Source organism: Triturus cristatus, chromosome 2_2 (genome assembly GCF_964204655.1).
Source record: "Triturus cristatus chromosome 2_2, aTriCri1.1, whole genome shotgun sequence".
Lineage (NCBI taxonomy): Eukaryota > Metazoa > Chordata > Amphibia > Caudata > Salamandridae > Triturus > Triturus cristatus.
The window spans coordinates 256,761,952-256,780,217 of NC_140582.1; the positions used below are offsets into that span (position 1 = coordinate 256,761,952).

At 42.3% G+C, this 18,266-nt stretch overlaps 1 protein-coding gene across 2 annotated transcripts in view; it reads right to left on the reverse strand.

Annotated features, from left to right (window-relative positions):
• Positions 1-18,266, reverse strand: part of FKTN (fukutin) — a 141,956-nt gene that overhangs the window by 120,566 nt on the left and 3,124 nt on the right. For both annotated transcript variants that reach the window (XM_085641299.1, XM_085641298.1), the window contains exon 2: positions 2,458-2,642. In XM_085641299.1, coding sequence (XP_085497425.1) covers positions 2,458-2,562 — 105 coding nt within the window. In that variant the 5' untranslated portion in view covers positions 2,563-2,642. The remainder of the gene's footprint in view (positions 1-2,457; positions 2,643-18,266) is intronic.

Sequence of the window (18,266 nt, forward strand, 5' to 3'; positions counted from 1 at the left end):
TTCCCACATAGGGCGAACAGCAAAACACACAAGATGATGGACGGAATGTTGCACATTGGCAAAACATTCACCCCCAGTCACAGATCTGGGTTTAATCCGTTGTTATTTTGCTCACCACGCCACCCTAGTTGAGACATGGCAATATGCAAATCAGTCTTGAAGTCAGAAGTAGGACTCACAGTAGTGAAAAATGAATTTAAAGTGTTTTTAATTCCAGGACATGTAAAACTTAAACGTATATGTCCAACCTTTTCATTAAAAGGCACCTTGCCCTACACACTTCCTAGGACCTACCTTAGGAGTGACATATACTATAGAAGGGGAGTTTAAGGTTTGGCAAAGGGGTTATATTGGCAAATCAAATTTGCAGTTATAGGAGGGTAAAGGCAAAATGTATGGAGTAACCCTGCAGAGAGGATCAGGTCCAACAACAGCAAAATGTCACATCCCAGAATACATGTTAAAAAGAAGGTCATGACTGACGTAAAGGGAGATATTCAATGATAAGTGCAGAAAAGCAGTGACGAAGATGTTGGCAGGATTGATCACCCCTACAATGTCATAATGTTCACTAAGGAGTAGGTGAATGGCCTCTGACTGTGTACAGGAATCTGTTATTAAAGCATTTTAATTTAACACTTATGTTTCAAATCCATTAATAGTCCTGTATACCATGGAGAGTCCTGACAGAATGAGTGTGACAGTGAAATAAGATAAGAGTGCGAGTTAGAGTGCAATGGACAGACTTTCCATGCTTATTACAGTCCAATATAAGTCTGCTGCCTCCACTGCCAGTGGGAAGACACTACAAATTCTGCATTACTTCTCCTTTGAATTAAATTTGTGCTTTATTATAATTACTGGAAAAAACATGTTTTAAGAAATCTGGAAAGCACAGGTTTTGTCTATTTTGTGGTTTAGGCAGCTGAATACAACAGAGATAAGCACTATTTGAAAAGGTTTGGGAAAAAATTGAAAAACACCACTGAAAGCCACAAAAAAATAAACATTTAAAACAGGACAGTCTAGTCATTAATTAACGTTTCTCAGCTTACTGATTTATGGATAAAATCTTATCAGTTTTTGGAATTGCAAAGCAAGACACTTTAAATACCATGGGCCCAAATGGAAGCTATTTATGGATCATTGTGAAGCTCTAGAAAGATTAATGTGGAGCAGATGTGATTTGGTGGCTAGGGCACTCCACCTGACCAACCTGTGGGATTCTGGGCAAGGCATTTGATTTTGCTGTGCCTTAAAGTTTGGCTATGTATACCCTGTGATGTGTCACCAGTGCTGTATTAAACTTAGCTAGTCAAAAGATTTATAAAAACTGATGTAGGGAGTTAATGTAATATTAGCTTCTGATGCCTTGTTATACGGTGACCCCAGAAAAGCAAGTCAAAAGCTACTTAAGACATAAAACAAGGTTGCAAAATATAGAGAGTATTATGGACCAAGATCTTAATCAATCCCTCACACAACCGGTTACCACATGCCTAAAACACACCTAGTACAGAAAATAAATGGTTTACTGCAGAACTATTTAAATAATAAATACAGCAATACATGGATTTATTATTCACCCAACACAAACAAATCAATCTTTAGAACATATTTTCAAACCAACCACAATGAAACAGGGTTGGGTATATCCATTAGCATATTTGCTGAAGCTGCAGGGTGGGCAATTAGACATAGAAACAGCAAGGGAGAAACCGGGGGAGGTGGAGGGTGGGGGTACCAGGTGGAGAGTTGATGTTACACTGAGGCAAGGTGCTTGGAGATGAGGGGTGGGGGGGGAGGATAGGAGTCCTAGAAGAGTTAAAGGGTACTCACCTCATGACACATGGCTCAATGGTGTTGGCCACGGCAATGATTATAAGTAAGGAACAAGTGGAAAAGGTACTGTCAAAAAAACATGGAAGATAAGTGGAAGAATTCCACTAGTGAACACACGTGCTACACTCGCGGATTGGAGAATAGAGATGGGGAAATGGATGGGCATTGATGCAGAAAGGTTAGTGTTAAATCCAAGAGTAGATGGAAGTGTTAGAATTAGGAGGAGGTTCTTTACCTCGGATGTGGACAAAATTGGGGGGGGGGGGAGGGAGCAGAGGGGGTGAGTGATTATTTCCTGGCAGGGTTCCTGATTTCAGAGCATCAATAGTGTCCACACAGGGGGGAAAGGAGGAAGAGCGAACTGAATTATGATGTTCATAAACTGTGGTAGAAAAGTTGCCTCCTTAGGTGTTAATGAGGCAGACCAGGTTGAGTTAAAAGGTCTACAATGAATGAAACTCAAGGGATATCCCATGAAAAGAGTAAATCACCATGGAATCCCGGGTGTGAGCACTGCAAAGGCAACCCAGACCATGAGCAGAGTGCACAACAAATGAATAAAATAAGTAATCAGTAGATAAGGACAGTCAAAATAATAAAAGAAAAATGTCTTACCTTTGGTGATAAATAAAGTTTGTAGTAGTACAACTGAAACAGCAGAAACAGTGAGCTTGCCAAGGTCAGCAGGGCCAAAACCACGTTCTGGTTGATTCTCAGCATTAGCTCTTAGGGTTCATTGGTGTAGGAGTAAACAGTAGTGCCAAATCATATTTTCAGCTTTCTGGACAAGAATGTGGATTCTACAAAATAAAAAGTACACATGTTTATGATAAATCACAAGGGAGAAAAACAGCAGAGATTGTCTAAGGTCGTAACCTACGTAGTGAGGACCCTGTACAAAGAAAGGAAAACATAAGTCTTTGGCTTTTCCATCACATATGTGACTAAATGCCTTTCGTCAGAACATTTAAATTTGTAATCAGAGCAAGAACATTCTGCTTTGAAATCAGAGTCTATGTTTCAATGCTGAGCCAGGAGAACTTGAGCTAGAAACCAACATTTCACAGGGATTTTAAGATACCCAAAGGCTGCTTTTGACCTCAAATAAACCAATTACTTGGAATATGACACTCTGCTGACCAAGAGCCTACTCAGCACCAGGCACAACTTTATCTAGGTACCAAGGACTCAGCCCAAAGTTAGTTCCACCTCTCCCAAGTTGTACATGTACTCAAGCACTCTTTTAGCTAAATCCACCCCAAACTTACTTTTTCTTTCTGGCACCAGTATGCTGCAGGATTTCCATAAGTGCTTTTTATGGTCTTCCTTGACAATTATGTAATCATCACTTGAGAGGGACTTTGGCTCCTCCCACATTTTGGCAGAAGTTGTGTGCTTCCACAAAAAAAGGGATTACCCTCTAGCAGCTGTAGTCATTTTGGTTATTTATCCAGCTACCTAAGCTTGCAATTTCAGGGTCACACACATGACATTTATTTGCAGAGTTTTATATAGTGCTGGCTAGACCCGGAGGTATCAGAGCGCTTTACATGAGGATTAGCGAGTTACAAAATTACATCAGTTACAGGAGCACAGTATAACATAGGAAAAAGACAGTGTTACACAGTAACATGAGTTAATAGAGCATAGCATAGCGTATACACACATCCTTGGAATGCAATCAAAGTGCCTTCGATAACTAGATAATTTATGTTGTTTTCCTCTGGAAGCGTCACAGGTGGGAGGAGGACAGTTGTAAACCCACATGGATTTTTAGGTCTGGTTCACAGTGCAACTGTCACTTGACCTTTTAACCTACACCAGTATTATTCTACAGTTCTTTGATTCCACACAAATGTGTATCCATTACCATGCTATTTACTTGTAATGCTTCACATTACCATACCACAATCCTTTAAAGCAGGCCTATCGGCATTGCCAATGCTTGTTTTTCCATGTCCTACTTCACTTCACTTGAGACTAACGTTTTTCTAGTCTACTCTATTTAACATCCGAACAAGTTGGAAAGCTTTTTACCCCGCAAACCATGCATCATTTCCCTACCAATGTCACTCAATCCACAGCCCTCATTGCCTCCCCTGTGTTTCTCGTTGCTGCTTCTCTTGTCACATTCTGCTTCTCTGCTGTTTGAATGTTAAACCCCTCTTTTCTTATCCAACTTCAAACTTATGTGCTCCAGTTTTCTCCCTTCCCTATCTGGAACATTCTTGCTCCATTTCCCATCCCTGCCTTGGTACATGATGTTATGTGTTATACTGTACGCCATTTTCTCAGCCACTGCATGGGCGCGAGAGAGAACCCAATGACAGACTGTCCAAAAAGAGGGTGTTCTTATAGCTTTAGGCAAAACAATGTACATCTGGATGGCTAGCAGCGGTCAGAGGTAAACATTTGTCAGAGCCATGCAAACAGGCCTCAGAAGCCACCAGTGGTGAGGATTGTCTTGCAGGTGCAGAGAAATGGGGAAAGAGGTTTAAAATAGACTGGTGTAAGGGTAATGGTGATGAAAGGAAGGCCAGGGAGTGAACAGCAATGGGAAACAACATTGGAAATGCAATCGGTCTCACCTTTAAGTTAAAGCTATTTGCTTTGATAATGGTATTGTATTTTAGCTATGTCTTATTGAGTGTTTGTATGTGATATGTTGTGACTTTATGTTGGCTGAATTGTAATTGTTGTGTGTAGTAGTTTAACGCATAGCGTTAGAAGGAGAAGAGCAATGTTTAAGATATGGGACGGAGAGCGAGTAGAAGAATAGCATGAGGGTAATGAAGTATAGTGAGGAGGACAGTAGCATGAGGCAGAAGAAAGGGGAGTGGGGAAGAGTATTATTTATTTGCAGAGTTTTAAATAGCGCTGGGTAGATCCAGAGGTATCAGAGCGCTTTACATGAGGATTAGCGAGTTACAAAATTACATCAGTTACAGGAGCACAGTATAACATAGGAAAAAGACAGTGTTACACAGTAACATGAGTTAATAGAGCATAGCATAGCATATACACACATCCTTGGAATGCAATCAAAGTGCATTCGATAACTAGATAATTTATGTTGTTTTTCTCAGAAGCGTCACAGGAGGGAGGAGGACAGTTGTAAACCCAGTATAAGGGAGAAGGAAGAAAGCGTGGAGGAGATTTCGTGTTTTTGAAGGAAGGAAAGTGTGGAGAGCAGTATGAGGCATAATGAAGGAGAGAGGAGTAGAAGAGTAGTAGGAGGGATATGAAAGGAGTGTGAGAAGTAGAAGAGTAGTGTGAGGTAGCAGGAAGGTAATATTATTTGCTTAGTATTAGGCATAAGGAAGTAGATAAGGTGTAGACGAGCAGTGTTAGGGAGATTGTAGGAGGAGAAGAGCAGTGTGATGCAGAAGGGCAGAGTGATGAGGATAAGAGCATTGGCAGACAGAAGGATGGAGAGAGTTGTGGAGAAGAGCAGTGTGTGCTAGAATGTTTTTGAGTGTGGATGAGAGTAGTATGAGGCATATGGATGGAGTTGTGTTGGTAGTTTGTGTTGGTACTGTTGTGTTGTTGGTGGCACTGCGTTGGTGTTGTTTAGCTAATGGCGGTTGTTGATTTTGACATATATTACACGCAATTGAGGACACAGCCATTAATGCCCACACTAAGAATACCAAGATTAAGAAGAACGCGCGGACTGGTGCATGGGGACACAGGCACCCAGAGATACACACCTACTTATAGGCACGAAAACAGCATTGTAATCATTAAAATACCCAACCGGCTTCCAATCATATAAAGACACAACATGCATACGAATACTCGGACATCTACAAAATGCACAGCCGTGTCCATACAACCAAATAGAGGGTAACACATATACACATGTATTTACAACACACACAAGCACAAACCAGGATACACCCGGGATACACACAAGCACTGAATTAAACTCACAGAAACCCAGTTACACTGAGACGTGGAAATGCAAGCAGACAATGAATATAACAGGCAGTCGTATATCAAGATGCAAAGACAAATGCACGCACACCCTGCCCCAAATGCACATCCAGAGAAGCACAAGTCCCATAAACCCCACAAACACACGTGAGATATCTAGCCTTACTAACGCTAGTTAACTGCCAGAAACACTGGTGGAACAGGGACAGAAATACCCTGCTGCCTACCAACAGGTACCTGCGCTCCAAGTTGGCCAAGTTGTGTGATCACATGCAAACCGTGGGATCTGTTGGTGCCCAGGTCCCATCTTCACCACACTGTGCTCCACAAGCCGAGTAGGAACAGAAGAACACCAACCATTCTTCCAGAGCTGCACACACAGGCCGCAGGCTGAAAGCAGAGAAGCTGTACTTGGTGCAGATACCGAAGGGAGAGGTCTTGCACTGCGTGGGCGGAGGGTTGGAGGCAGAATGTTGGTGTCTGCACATTTTTTTTGCCTCACTATTTTGCCCTGTGGAAGTGAGAGGCTCAGGCACCAGGAGTTTGAATTACACAAACCGAGGCTGCAGTGTTTGCACCTGCGGAGCCTCACCTTTTTCTCACGGGAGGAGCTAACAACGCCATCTATGACGATCGCCAGTTATTTTACCATCACTCACCTCCCGGTGACCGTCCGGAGAGAACACAGCTTCCCCAACAACAGTGCCTTGACAGCAGAGCCCCTCATGTGCCTCAGGCTTTGTAACCAATCACAGCGGCCTATTGTGGTCTCTGCCAATCAAATATTAGTCGACCTCCTCACACACAGCTCAGATCGGTTCCGATCACTACAAGCTATGTACAACTGGTAACACTTGAACCAAAGGTTAGTCAACCTAGCAGATCCCGGTCTTGTTTCGTGTTGGGACTGTGTCTGAGATACGTTCAAGTTGTTCCTCTTCAGTTTCTATTTCATTGAAAGAGCGACCATGTTTTAAGGGAACTTTGTCAGACAATGTTTATCTCTAACACAACAGTCGTACAGGACTACAGAAAACCGAGGGTATGTTTATTCTTATTTCAATATTTAAATGTGGATCTTTTAACTTTGTATCGGTTAGATAAAAAAAATGCTTCACAAGGGTCTCTTTAAAGAGTAAAGAAAAAAGTGATGCTAGAAGAAGTAACTCTCAACTATATATTTCAAAATTAGGAAATGGGACCCCTTAGGTATGGTTGCCTTGGTTCCAATAGGACGAGGGCATTGGAGTAGTCACACCAATTTGATAGTTCTATTTTGGTCTCCATGCTGACTTCTACTGGTTGGTGTTCAATTTGCTTTCGGCTTCGACACATCCCTCTCCATAGTTCGGGTATATCTACGAACAGTTTGCACCTAGCTCGTATATCGGTGTGTAACCAGCTGGCAAAAGGAATATTGCCTTATTCCGATCAACTGTGGCAAAAACATACTTGTTGAACTTAGTTTACTGTTCCTCAGAAGCACAAATTCAGCGCCTGTTTTTCAATTGGCTAGACCCTTGGGGTCATCACATCTTGAATAGTCTATAAAGGTAAGAAAACGTTCTGTGAATATTTTCGCATTGGACACCGGCTTGCTCTCGGTATTATATTGTATATATCCAATGCGTCTTCTCTTGGGAAATCGGTGTCGGTGGCAAAAGCAATAATTTTAATATCATAATCTTTATCACAGATGGCCGGTTCCGGAAGTCGTTGTCAGGCAACCGCTTCACAGTAACCGCCAGCTGTAGCACTAGAGCGTGCATTCTGGTTTGTGTTGCGTTCCCAAGATAGCCACTGAAGGTGTTGCTAAAGCCCATCATATGTCAGAGGAATGCAGAGTGCTCTTCAGAAGCAGAGGGTGCGCAAAGTTGACAGAGAACAACAATTAAGAAAAGACACGCTGCCGAAACGAAAATAAAAACGTGAACGCGCTGCATGCATCTGTTTTGCCCTCCGCCTCGGGAAGCCCATGAAAAATGAAGAGCGCAACTCTGGGAAGTTTGCTTTGGGGTGGGGGGGAAGGGAGGAGCGGGTAAGATTTCCAATCAGGAGCCAGTAAACAAGCTAGAGGCACACCCTCCTACGTCACAGGAAACAAAGATGGTGTCGGCCTGTCCAGATGGGATGTCCTAAAATTGGACAGGGCGGAAACAAAAAAGCTCGATTTCCAATCACGCGCCAGCGTTTAACATAAACGATGACACAAGCCAAATAAACACAAGGGTGTGGCTTAAAGTCCCCTTCTGAAACTGTATCGATTTCAAGAAGCCCTCGCAAAGCGAGCAGTGCATGCGCGCTGCAACGCCAGGCGAGACCTAAAAAACAACGCCTAGCAAATAAGAAATGGAAAAAGGTATGTGGAGACAATGAAAAGGCAGGAAAAGCAGGGTGAGTGGGAAGAAAGGAGTCGGAACAATGCTGAAACAGGACTGTATATGGCGTCTCCCAGAGGACATTGTGGGTTATAGGAGTCTCCCTCTTGCAAAAAGTGTAGGCAATTTGCCTTGCAGATAAATATGGATTTGATAATCACTGCTCTATTTTATGCAATGACATTTGGATTGCCTTTGCAATCATTTACTGTAATTTAACCACATTTCTCAATGGTGTAGTTGACACATAAATAGGAAGCCAGTTCATTTGTTAGTTTATGTATTGCTGTCTGTCTTGGAGTTTTATTGCTTCTGGGAACAGGCTCTCTAGCATCACAAAGATCTCTATGAGAGCCATAGGGCTGGGTGGCGTTACCAGGGTTTCCACCTCTTCCTGTGCACAAAACTAGCTTCCCACAGCGTCCAGCTAAATGGCGGCAGCTTAACGCATCACATCCGTTTGAGCTTCTTAGGGGCGCGAAAAAGCCAGGGGTCAATAACCCTGCCTCCTCCACCAAACTGCCAGTTGAGCCCTCTGCCCTTCAGTAACTACTAACTAACTTCCTTAACCAAGAAAATACTGATAACTATACCAGGGTTCGCCCCCAGAAGGCTGTGTTTTGTGCCCACCTAAACATAGGCTGAAGATAACCAATCTGGGTTACATCCCTCTCTCTGCCACTTAGCATGAGCCAGCCACTCTTGAGCTTTAGGGGAATCATTCTAACACAACACTTGACTTATACAGAGTGGGGTAGCCCCTCTTCGATCTCAGGCAACAGCTCCTCTGGTTGAAATAGGATAGCTACCCTGGGTCTAAAAGACAGTCGTTATTAGACATTACCCGTCTCCACTTCTATAGAATGGGACAACCATTCCTAGGTTTTAAAGGGGGCGTGTGGGAAAACACACCTGGGATAACCCACTTAGACTTCCACAAAACAAAGATAATCAATTTAGAGTACACCTAATCACCATCACGTAAGAATTCTGAGGCTCCACTTAAAGACGAATCTGATCAATTTTAACCTGCCTATGCTGGGAACCTTCCATGCATATTCAAATGTCACCTTTACACAAGGACAACACATACACAAATTACCATAATCCAAGATGCTCAACCACCAACAATGTGTCTCATCAGGAAGAAGCTAGGGATCAGAACACATCACTTTCCCATCTCATTCCACTCCAACAGGTACGGACGGAACCTTTGACTCCCAGCCCAGCCACTCCAAAGTGCCCCGTCATCGGTCTTCACTGCTGGACTCCCTCTGTACCCAAGCCACCAGCTTAGCGCGAGAGATCAAACAAGGTAACGATCAGCATTTACCCTCCTTCTAACACATCCATTTTTCTCCTGCCCTCTCCTCTCTCTCCACACCACGTCCCACCTCCTTTCCCCACCAACATAACAGGGAAATGTAAACTGAGACCCTCAACTGCCAGTCCTAAAATGCAAAATTCTTGAACAAGAACTGCATGAGAATCTTTGATCTCCTCTACAAAACAACACAGAACTCTCTCAAAGACACCTATCTCAGCAATATCATCAACCCCAAGTCATGAAAACATTCCCCACGCATATGACCTCATCAACAGAAAACACACTGACAAGACAGGAACAGGCTTAGCTGTCATCTTTAAGAGATATTTGAAAATCACACCCAACAAAACGTTTTGCCATAACGAACTCCAAATTCATCCTATTCCACTCCAGCCACTGCTTGCTCCTTCCACTTATTCTACAGACTACCACAAAGCAACTACCAATTTATGAATTTCTTACTAGATTTAGCAACAAAAACATTGCTAATCCACCCCATTCAACCACGAGGCCCTCAGCACATTGTATCAGGATTTACTAATTCTGCCAAGCACACACAAGTGGGCCTAACTGTGCAGGCATAGTTTTACTTAAGGGTAAATTTAATACTGCACCTAGTAGTAAATTTACACTTTTTGGCTATTTACTTTTTCGAAGTGTAAATTAACCACAAGGTGCAGACTGTGTCTCCACCCCCCTCGAAACTGGGGGTGAAGCCTACTAGAACAATATTGTACCTGTAATACACTGTGTATGGGTTGGAGAATAGCGGATTATGTCTATGTCTATGTCTATGTATTGAAATTTGTAAGGCGCATATATCACCCGAAGGTCTCATAGCGCCAGCAGACTCTCAGATGTAAGATGTAAGATAAGCAGAACTTAGAAAAGCCATGTTTTTAGGAGTTTACGAAATTTCTGATGGCTGGGTTCCAGTCTTAGGTGAAGGGGGAGAGCATTCCAGCTTTCAGGTGCAATTTTAGAGAAGGACCTGTCCCCATTTTTGACAGTACGTACTTTTGGCACCCTTAAGAGGTGCGAGCTAGAGGATCTCAGAGTTCTCGTTGGATGATAGTCAATAAGTTTATTTGCTAGATAGACTGGGCCTTTGCCATTTAGGGATTTATGAACTAAACAGCAAATTTTAAACTTAATACGCTTTTTTATAGGAAGCCAGTGAAGCGCTTTTAGACAGGGGGCAGAAGGGGTGCGGGCAGGTAGGTCCAGGGCCAGTCTAGCTACAGTATTTTGAAGGACCTGGAGTTTGCTCAGGGGAGATTCGCCGATAGAGGCGAAAAGAGCATTGCCGTAGTCTAGGCGACTAATAATTAGTCCCTGAATTAGAGGTAGACGCGAGGCTAGAGGGATCCACTTAAAAATCTTCTTTAGGCTGCGTAGGAGTCCGAAGCTGGTGTGAGAAATATTATTGATGTGATCAGCCAGGGTTAGTTTGTTGTCAAGTAGTATCCCTAAGTTGCGAGCAGCTGACTTAGGGGAAGGACAGGCACCCAACTGTGCTGGCCACCATTCGTCTGACCAGTGCATGTGAGCGTTTCCAAAAAGCACAATCTCCGACTTAGCAGCGTTGAGCAAAAGGTAGTTGTCTGACATCCAGTTTTTGATTGCTAGCATACATTTTTGGAACCTTGGTTTGATGTGAGTGGAGTTGGGACCCAAGGTAATGAGGATTTGAGTGTCGTCGGCATAGGACACAGTATCAAATCCATGGGCTTTAATTAGTCTAGCAAGGGGAGAGACGTACAAATTAAAGAGTGTAGGGCTCAGGATCGAACCCTGAGGTACGCCTTTGTCGACTGGCTGATTGGCTGATGAGAATTTGCCGATCTGGACCTTGGAGCTCCGACCGGTCAGGTAGCTTTTGATCCAAGCCAAAGCAGGGCCCTCGACACCAGCCTCTGCCAGCCGTTCTGTCAGAATGCTGTGTGAGACGGTGTCGAAGGCTGCGGATAGATCTAGCAATATCAGGATGGCTGATTGTTTGGAATCCAAAGCAAGCCTGATGTTGTCGACCGTTTCAAGTAGGGCGGTTTCGGTGCTATGGAACGCCCCAAATCCTGACTGGGAGGGGTCTAGCAGTTTGTTCGATTCAAGGTGGTTAATAAGTTGGGCGTTGATGAGGGACTCGATGATCTTGCCGAACATCGGGAGAAGGGAGATAGGCCTGTAGTTTACGGGTAGGGCAGGGTCAGCAGAGGGTTTCTTCAGAATCGGTCTGATGATGGCTTCTTTCCAATGAACAGGAACTATTGAGTGGGAGAGCGAAAGATTGAAAATTTTAGTTAAGTGTGGGATCAGAATTGGCGCAATTTTGGAAAGGATTGGGGAAGAGGCTGGGTCAATAGGGGAGCCGGACTTGATTCTGTTCATAGTCAGAGTGACTTCGTCATTTGAAAATGGGAGAAAGTGATTAAGGGTAGTGGTGAGAGCAGGTAGGGCTGTATTGATGGGAGGATCAGGAGAGAAGGACAAAGTGGTGGAGTCGGTGAATGATTTGTAGATATCATTTATTTTGTTATAAAAGAAGGATGACAGAGTGTCGACCCAATTCCGCGAAGCGTTTGCAACAGGTTGGCAGGAGAGAGGGTTGGAGAACTCTTTTACTATTTTATAGAGTTCTTTATGTGAGTTTGCGGCCTGGTCTATCCTATTTCCCAAGTATACTTTTTTGGCTAGTGCTATATCGCTCATGTATTGGTGATGGAGCTTTTTGTAAAGGGATCTGTCACCGGGGTCTTTGGTACGACGCCATTTGCGTTCGTGAGTTCTTACAACCAGTTTCGAGGCCTTAAGATCCTCAGTATACCATGGGGACAGTTTGTTGGGGCATCTCTTTATTTTATTAGGAGCGATTATATCCAGGGTTGTAATAATTATGTACCTCTGGTTATCGTATGCAGGCATGTTCGAAAAAGTTAAAACAATTTTTTGTTAAAGTTACTAGTAACTATTCACCCAGAGGTCTCTGCCACCCGGCCGAGAGTCTCATTACGGTAAAGTATAGAGAAAAATAATAAATGTTTAATCACTATAAAATATAATTAAAGATGTTTTAATATAAACTAACTTCCGATAATTATTAACCTAAGGCTACAAAAACATTTTACAGCACATTGATTATTAAACATTTCATTTCATAAGCTTAAGAAATGAAATACATTAACATCATTTATAATTATTAGAAACATCCTATAAACTCCCACTATCATTTTTTTAGATCTCGCCATGGCAGCGCTTGCGCTGTCTCTTCGAGAAATGCTGTATTCAGGATAAGGGCATAAAGCTCATCCCACTTTCCGACCATCTTTTTAACTTGCTCCTGTCCTGTGTAAATGGTGGCTTTTCATTGGTCAATAGGCTTAGTAGTCCCTCCTTAGTACCGCCTTTTCTCTTCTTTTAACCTTCCACAAAGAAACCTCCGGTTACATGTGTTGTTATTTGGTATGTTTTAATTACAACCTCCAAGCAGTATTTTCTTAAAGGGCTTTCTCCTGCCTACTCTCCTGCAAGGATTTATTGTTTTTTTATTTATTCAACTAGCACGGCACACCTCAGTACTAATAATAGCAGCCAAGCTTTCCTTTTGTTCCTTATGATCGCCGAACGTGGCCATATACCTTTTTTTAAATTTTACTTTTTTTGTTCTCTTTCTCCCAATGGCAGCACCCGCGCTTCACTTTAAACATCTTAAGCTAAAACTTAGGCACCGCGACTACTTCAAACATAATGAAATAGAAAAAAAATGAGCATTTTTGTTTTCTATTTCCTTACTTTTAAAACAATTGCGGCACCCGTGCTTTAGCTTAAGATGTTTAAAGCTTAAGCATGGGTGCCGCCATTGTAACAAAAGTAAAGAAATTGAAAAAATATGTGCGGCTGCCATTTGTTTTTCTATTTGCTTACTTTTGTTACAATTGCGGCTCCCTGCTTTAGCTTTAAAAATCTTAAGCTAAAGCACAGGTGTTGCTTCAAAAGTAAAGAAATAGAATTAAAAAATGTGCATTTTTTTCTATTACTTTTGAAGCAATCGCGGCACTCACGCTTTAGTTTATGATGTTTACAGCTAAAGCATGAGTGCCACAAAGGTCACGCATTTGCAAGAGTTTGAGCTACAGGCGCAGTAAATGACAATGCCTTTTATTTATGTGTTTAGAAAACCTGCAAGCGGCGTATACGCTCCGCTTGCAGGTTTTCCAAACACATAAATAAAAGGCATTATCATTTACAATTCCAATAGCTCAAACTCCTGCATATGCTAGACCGATTGCATTGCAAAGGCTTGTTATGTTTTTTAGTACCTTTTAACGAAAATGTGTTGCATTTATTACAATTTGTATTTTAAAACAAAATAAAAATGACATCATTTAAAATTTTAAATAATTTGTTTTATTTTACATTATTTTGTAAGGGGTGTTATTTTGAGGCCCTGCCTCCTTTATTTTCTATGGGAGTGTGCTGTAGGACCTGTGATAAGCCATGTGTGGTGCTGGATTTACTCCTAGGCTGGGCTTGAGCACATTTATGACTGATTAAACTCCCTTTTAGCTGTAGTAACTTAGAAATGCAGTTTGTGGATAGCAATGTGCTTACTCTTTGTGGACAGGCGTTTTGTATTTGTATGCATCTCCATAACCCTCTCCTTAGCCATTACTAAGATCTTTCTTAGCCCTCCCTCATCCCCTCCCATTTAGTAGTAAGAATGCCTCATTTTACAGCCATGCCCCAGGTTCCCCCCAAATTTACTACTAAAACATATCAATGTGTGCCAAAACCTACACAACCTGATCAGAGGCATCTGCAAAAATAAGACAGGAGAGGAGGTGGTCTCGACAGCATTGTGTATGATACAAGTAGTACTATTGCACTACTAAATGTACTAGAAAGTGCAGTTTGTGAATGAGCCCCAGGATGACATTTTCTTCACTCCTGGAAATACCTTGGTAACTAACTAGGAACTCCCCAGTAATCTGGAGTGATCATTATGACATTGCCATTAGGATAACCTTTCAACTGGCAAAATAAACACAAAGACAATAAACATCAGCAAAACGAAAATATAAATAGTGGACATTTTTACCTTACCACAATGATTTCCCACCATAAAAAAAACTCCAACCAAAAATCAACTTCTGGACATATGTGACTATTACAACTGGCTTTTCGCTAGCCCGTTGAAGACCTCAAACAAGATAAACTTCAAAGATGGGCAACACCGAACAATGACAAGATAAAGCAAATAAAACAGAACTCTGGATTGTACCGCGTAAATGGAGAAAACAGTAGGGGGAATACAATTCTATCACCTTAGAATAAAAGAGACTGTAACGCAGCAATCAGAACCATAGGAAGACAACAATGGTCCTCATGCATAAAGTGGACGCACAATGCCCACCAAAGAACGGCACAAGTTTTGTAGAATTCCGCAACCCAGGGTGCAATAATTTGGAGACCTTGCACTCTCAAGCCTTCTGCACCAGAATCTCAAAAGAGTTCATCTCAAACACTGAATAACCAGAGGAACACGTCAAGAAAAAAATAGGTAACACTCCTTTTTAAAATAAGACCTCAACACAAACTGATACAGTTAATCAACCACATCTTGCCATATTCAATGTGCTCTTCTTTAAAGTAGCCCTGTTCCCCAAAAAACAGAAGATATCCTTCTGATGAAATTTGCAAGGGAAGCAGCCAGAAGTGTGATGAATCCTTGCAACAAGGATCATTTCCATGCAAGCTGAAGACGTTCTACAAAAGACCACTTCACAAAATAAAAACTCTTGACCCATCCAATCAAGCAAACTAAAGGCCAACCTCCAATGAACCATTACTAAGAAAATGGATTGAAACAGTGCTCTTTAGCCAACACTCCAACTTCACAGAAGCAAATATGCTTGTGTCAGATCAACAATCTGGATTCAGACCAGGCAGAAGTACAGAATCAGCAACCAAATTACCACAGGACGACCGAAAACTGCCTGTCATCAAAGACAGTGTGGCTACAATACTACTGGGAAGCAGAACCTACAGATTATGGGGTGTTAGTCAAATCCTAGAATCTATCATGACTTTCCTGCAGCGAGAAGTGAACACAAACTTGGTTGAAAGATCTCAGCACAGGGGAAGCAATGAATTTACCTACAAAAAGTCTTCAGGATAGAGGAGATAAGCAAGGTACTGTGATGCTTGTGCTCAGAGTGGGTGTGGCAAAAGGCCAGTCCAAGGAGATCAAACATAAAAAAGAGGTACTCTTCTGAGACTAAACAAAACTGTTCTTCACTGATGTTGGCCCAGAGTTGCCTGAAAGGAGAAAGCCGCTGTGTGAGGTTTGCTTGGAACTGCTGTCTCTGGGCACACAAGCCTCTGTCCCCTCTCAAGACTGTTTGAGGGTGCTCTAGAAGGGGGATACATTCCTCAAGTAGAGGTAGCATCCAATGATGAGAGCTTTACGGTTAGCAAGTGAGAAAAACAAAGGTAACCTGTGGCTAGATCAACTTGTTGTAAACTGGATAGGAGTGTATGACAATATAAATAAAAATATTTAAATCCATGAAGAAGAGTACTTGGTTATGTAAACTGGCGTCCAAACTTATGGTGACACTGGATACCAGTGGTAAGCTACTCCAACTATGGAGCCCCCTAAGATCTGATAGAACTAACCCCAGAAACCATGTCTTGGACAAGCTATGGGAGTTTCAATTTCTTTGTAAATAATTCTAAGAGTATGATTTTTTTTTAACAAATACTAAGTTGTTGATGGCTTCCTAAACGCTTCTTGCCCACCGAGTGCAAGACAAGATCATTGTAGTGTGAGCGGTCTTCCCCGCAGGTCTCGCTCATAATTTGCTTGTTAGCCACTTTTGTGGTGATCAAAGTGTCATTGCATAAAGACACAAATTTCTCTTTAAAAAAAACTAAAAGCCTATTTCGGCTAAGATCTCATGGTTAAAGTGCAGTCAACAGGTATTTATTGAAGCTTAAAAGTGGAAGATTCTCCATTTTATAATATTGTTATTTAGAGGCATAAAGAATATTAGGGGGATGGGAGGTGAAGCAGCGAGCTTCTGTTTAAAAAAGCTTCTTTGGGCCACTGAGCTGGCGAGCTCTTGGAAATGCACCTGTTCCCCAGTGAGAGGTACAGAGACCTGAGAATTGTGGCAGCTTTCCCTGCAACCCCACAATTTCGTTTATCATCTCTACTGATGAAGGATAATATCCAGAAACACATGTGTCTAGAGATTCACAGCACTGACCTGCACCACCTTTGGTGAAACACTTCAACCAAAATTCAAGTAACATCTAAACTGAACTGCATTTACCAGGATGCTAAGGGACGAACCGTGCTGCGAGGTGAAGCAGTGTGCTCCATACCCCTTCTGCATAAAGAATATTCTTATTTCTAATATGAGTTACACGCTGCTCAGACAGGGACAAAATCGGGCCAGAGACAAAAATGGCATATCAAATGACAGGGAGAAGAAGATGTTTAGCTATGAAAAGACTCCAAGTCCCTACATTCAATTACCACATACCTCAGGCAGGTTCTAGACCACAACACAAAAAAACATTATTTCTGGAGGACTCCCATTTTTAGGTCTTGCCTGAGCCAGCGCATGCGCTGCTCTGGCGAGACATTTAGGAGCTGCTTTTAAAAGTGCTACCTTGCCAGCCACCAGCTTGCTATTACGCACACAAGCGCGCGCGACGTGCACAGCTGCCATCTGTCTTTCAGCGCGCACGTGAATCCCCTTCCCTACTCCCTCCCTTCTCCTACTCCCACCTCGTCAGCTTCATGCTAATCGCGGCACCCGCGCTTTACTTTTAACATTAACATCAGGATGAAGCCTGACTGATTCTATGCACCCCCTCAGGATATGTTGGCCTATAGACCTGCTAGCTCACAGTGCTACCATAAGCACCCCTCAACCTAGGAAGGTAACAAATGGATTGGACAACTTTAGAACATGACAACCCTGACTCCCCAAGGAACCACGGTAACAGATCTAGAAAATGTTTACTCAGTCACTTGTGCATGCCCAAAGAGATACACAAGAAATACACAAGGACGCTTTTCAATATTTATTAAACCATTGTGATTCTTGCATAGAAAATATGCGCTGCAATGATTAATAGACAGTAGCAGATAAAAGTGATTAGCATTATCAGAACAGTTAAAAAGATAAACTATTACACCATGGTGCTAAAACAGGGTGTATATATACTAGCATCTAAGTATAGTGTACTCCTATTATGCGCTCCCTAACCAAGTTGCCTAGGGTGGGTGTTCTGCCAAGAGTCTCCTACTCGATGATTTAACTCCTCATTACATGAAGATAAGTGTATGCAGGTCCCCCTCTGGGTCTCAAGTTGAACATCCCTCCTCACAGTGGGAAAACAGGAAACTGCTGGGCCGAGACTCCGACCTCACAGTGACAAAAAAGTGGCCCTCTGATTTGAACACGTAAATTAGAGCGCATTTATAATAACAATATCCATGCTTCCGTGTCTAGGCCTCAGCCAAGCCGTCATTGTTTATCCTTTTGTGATAGTGATGTCGCATTACAGACGAATAACTAATAACATGTGCACAATGGGTGTTTAGGCCTTCTACTAAATGATCAAGGTGTTGTGATAGTGTACTTATAAAGTGGAATTGTAAGGAATGTGGTGTCAGAGAAAGTATCCTGCACTGTTACACATGTAAATGTATGTCAAAAGTAATTGCGTAGGAAAAGAAGGCAACTTGAGAAAGGTATGCATGTAAAATT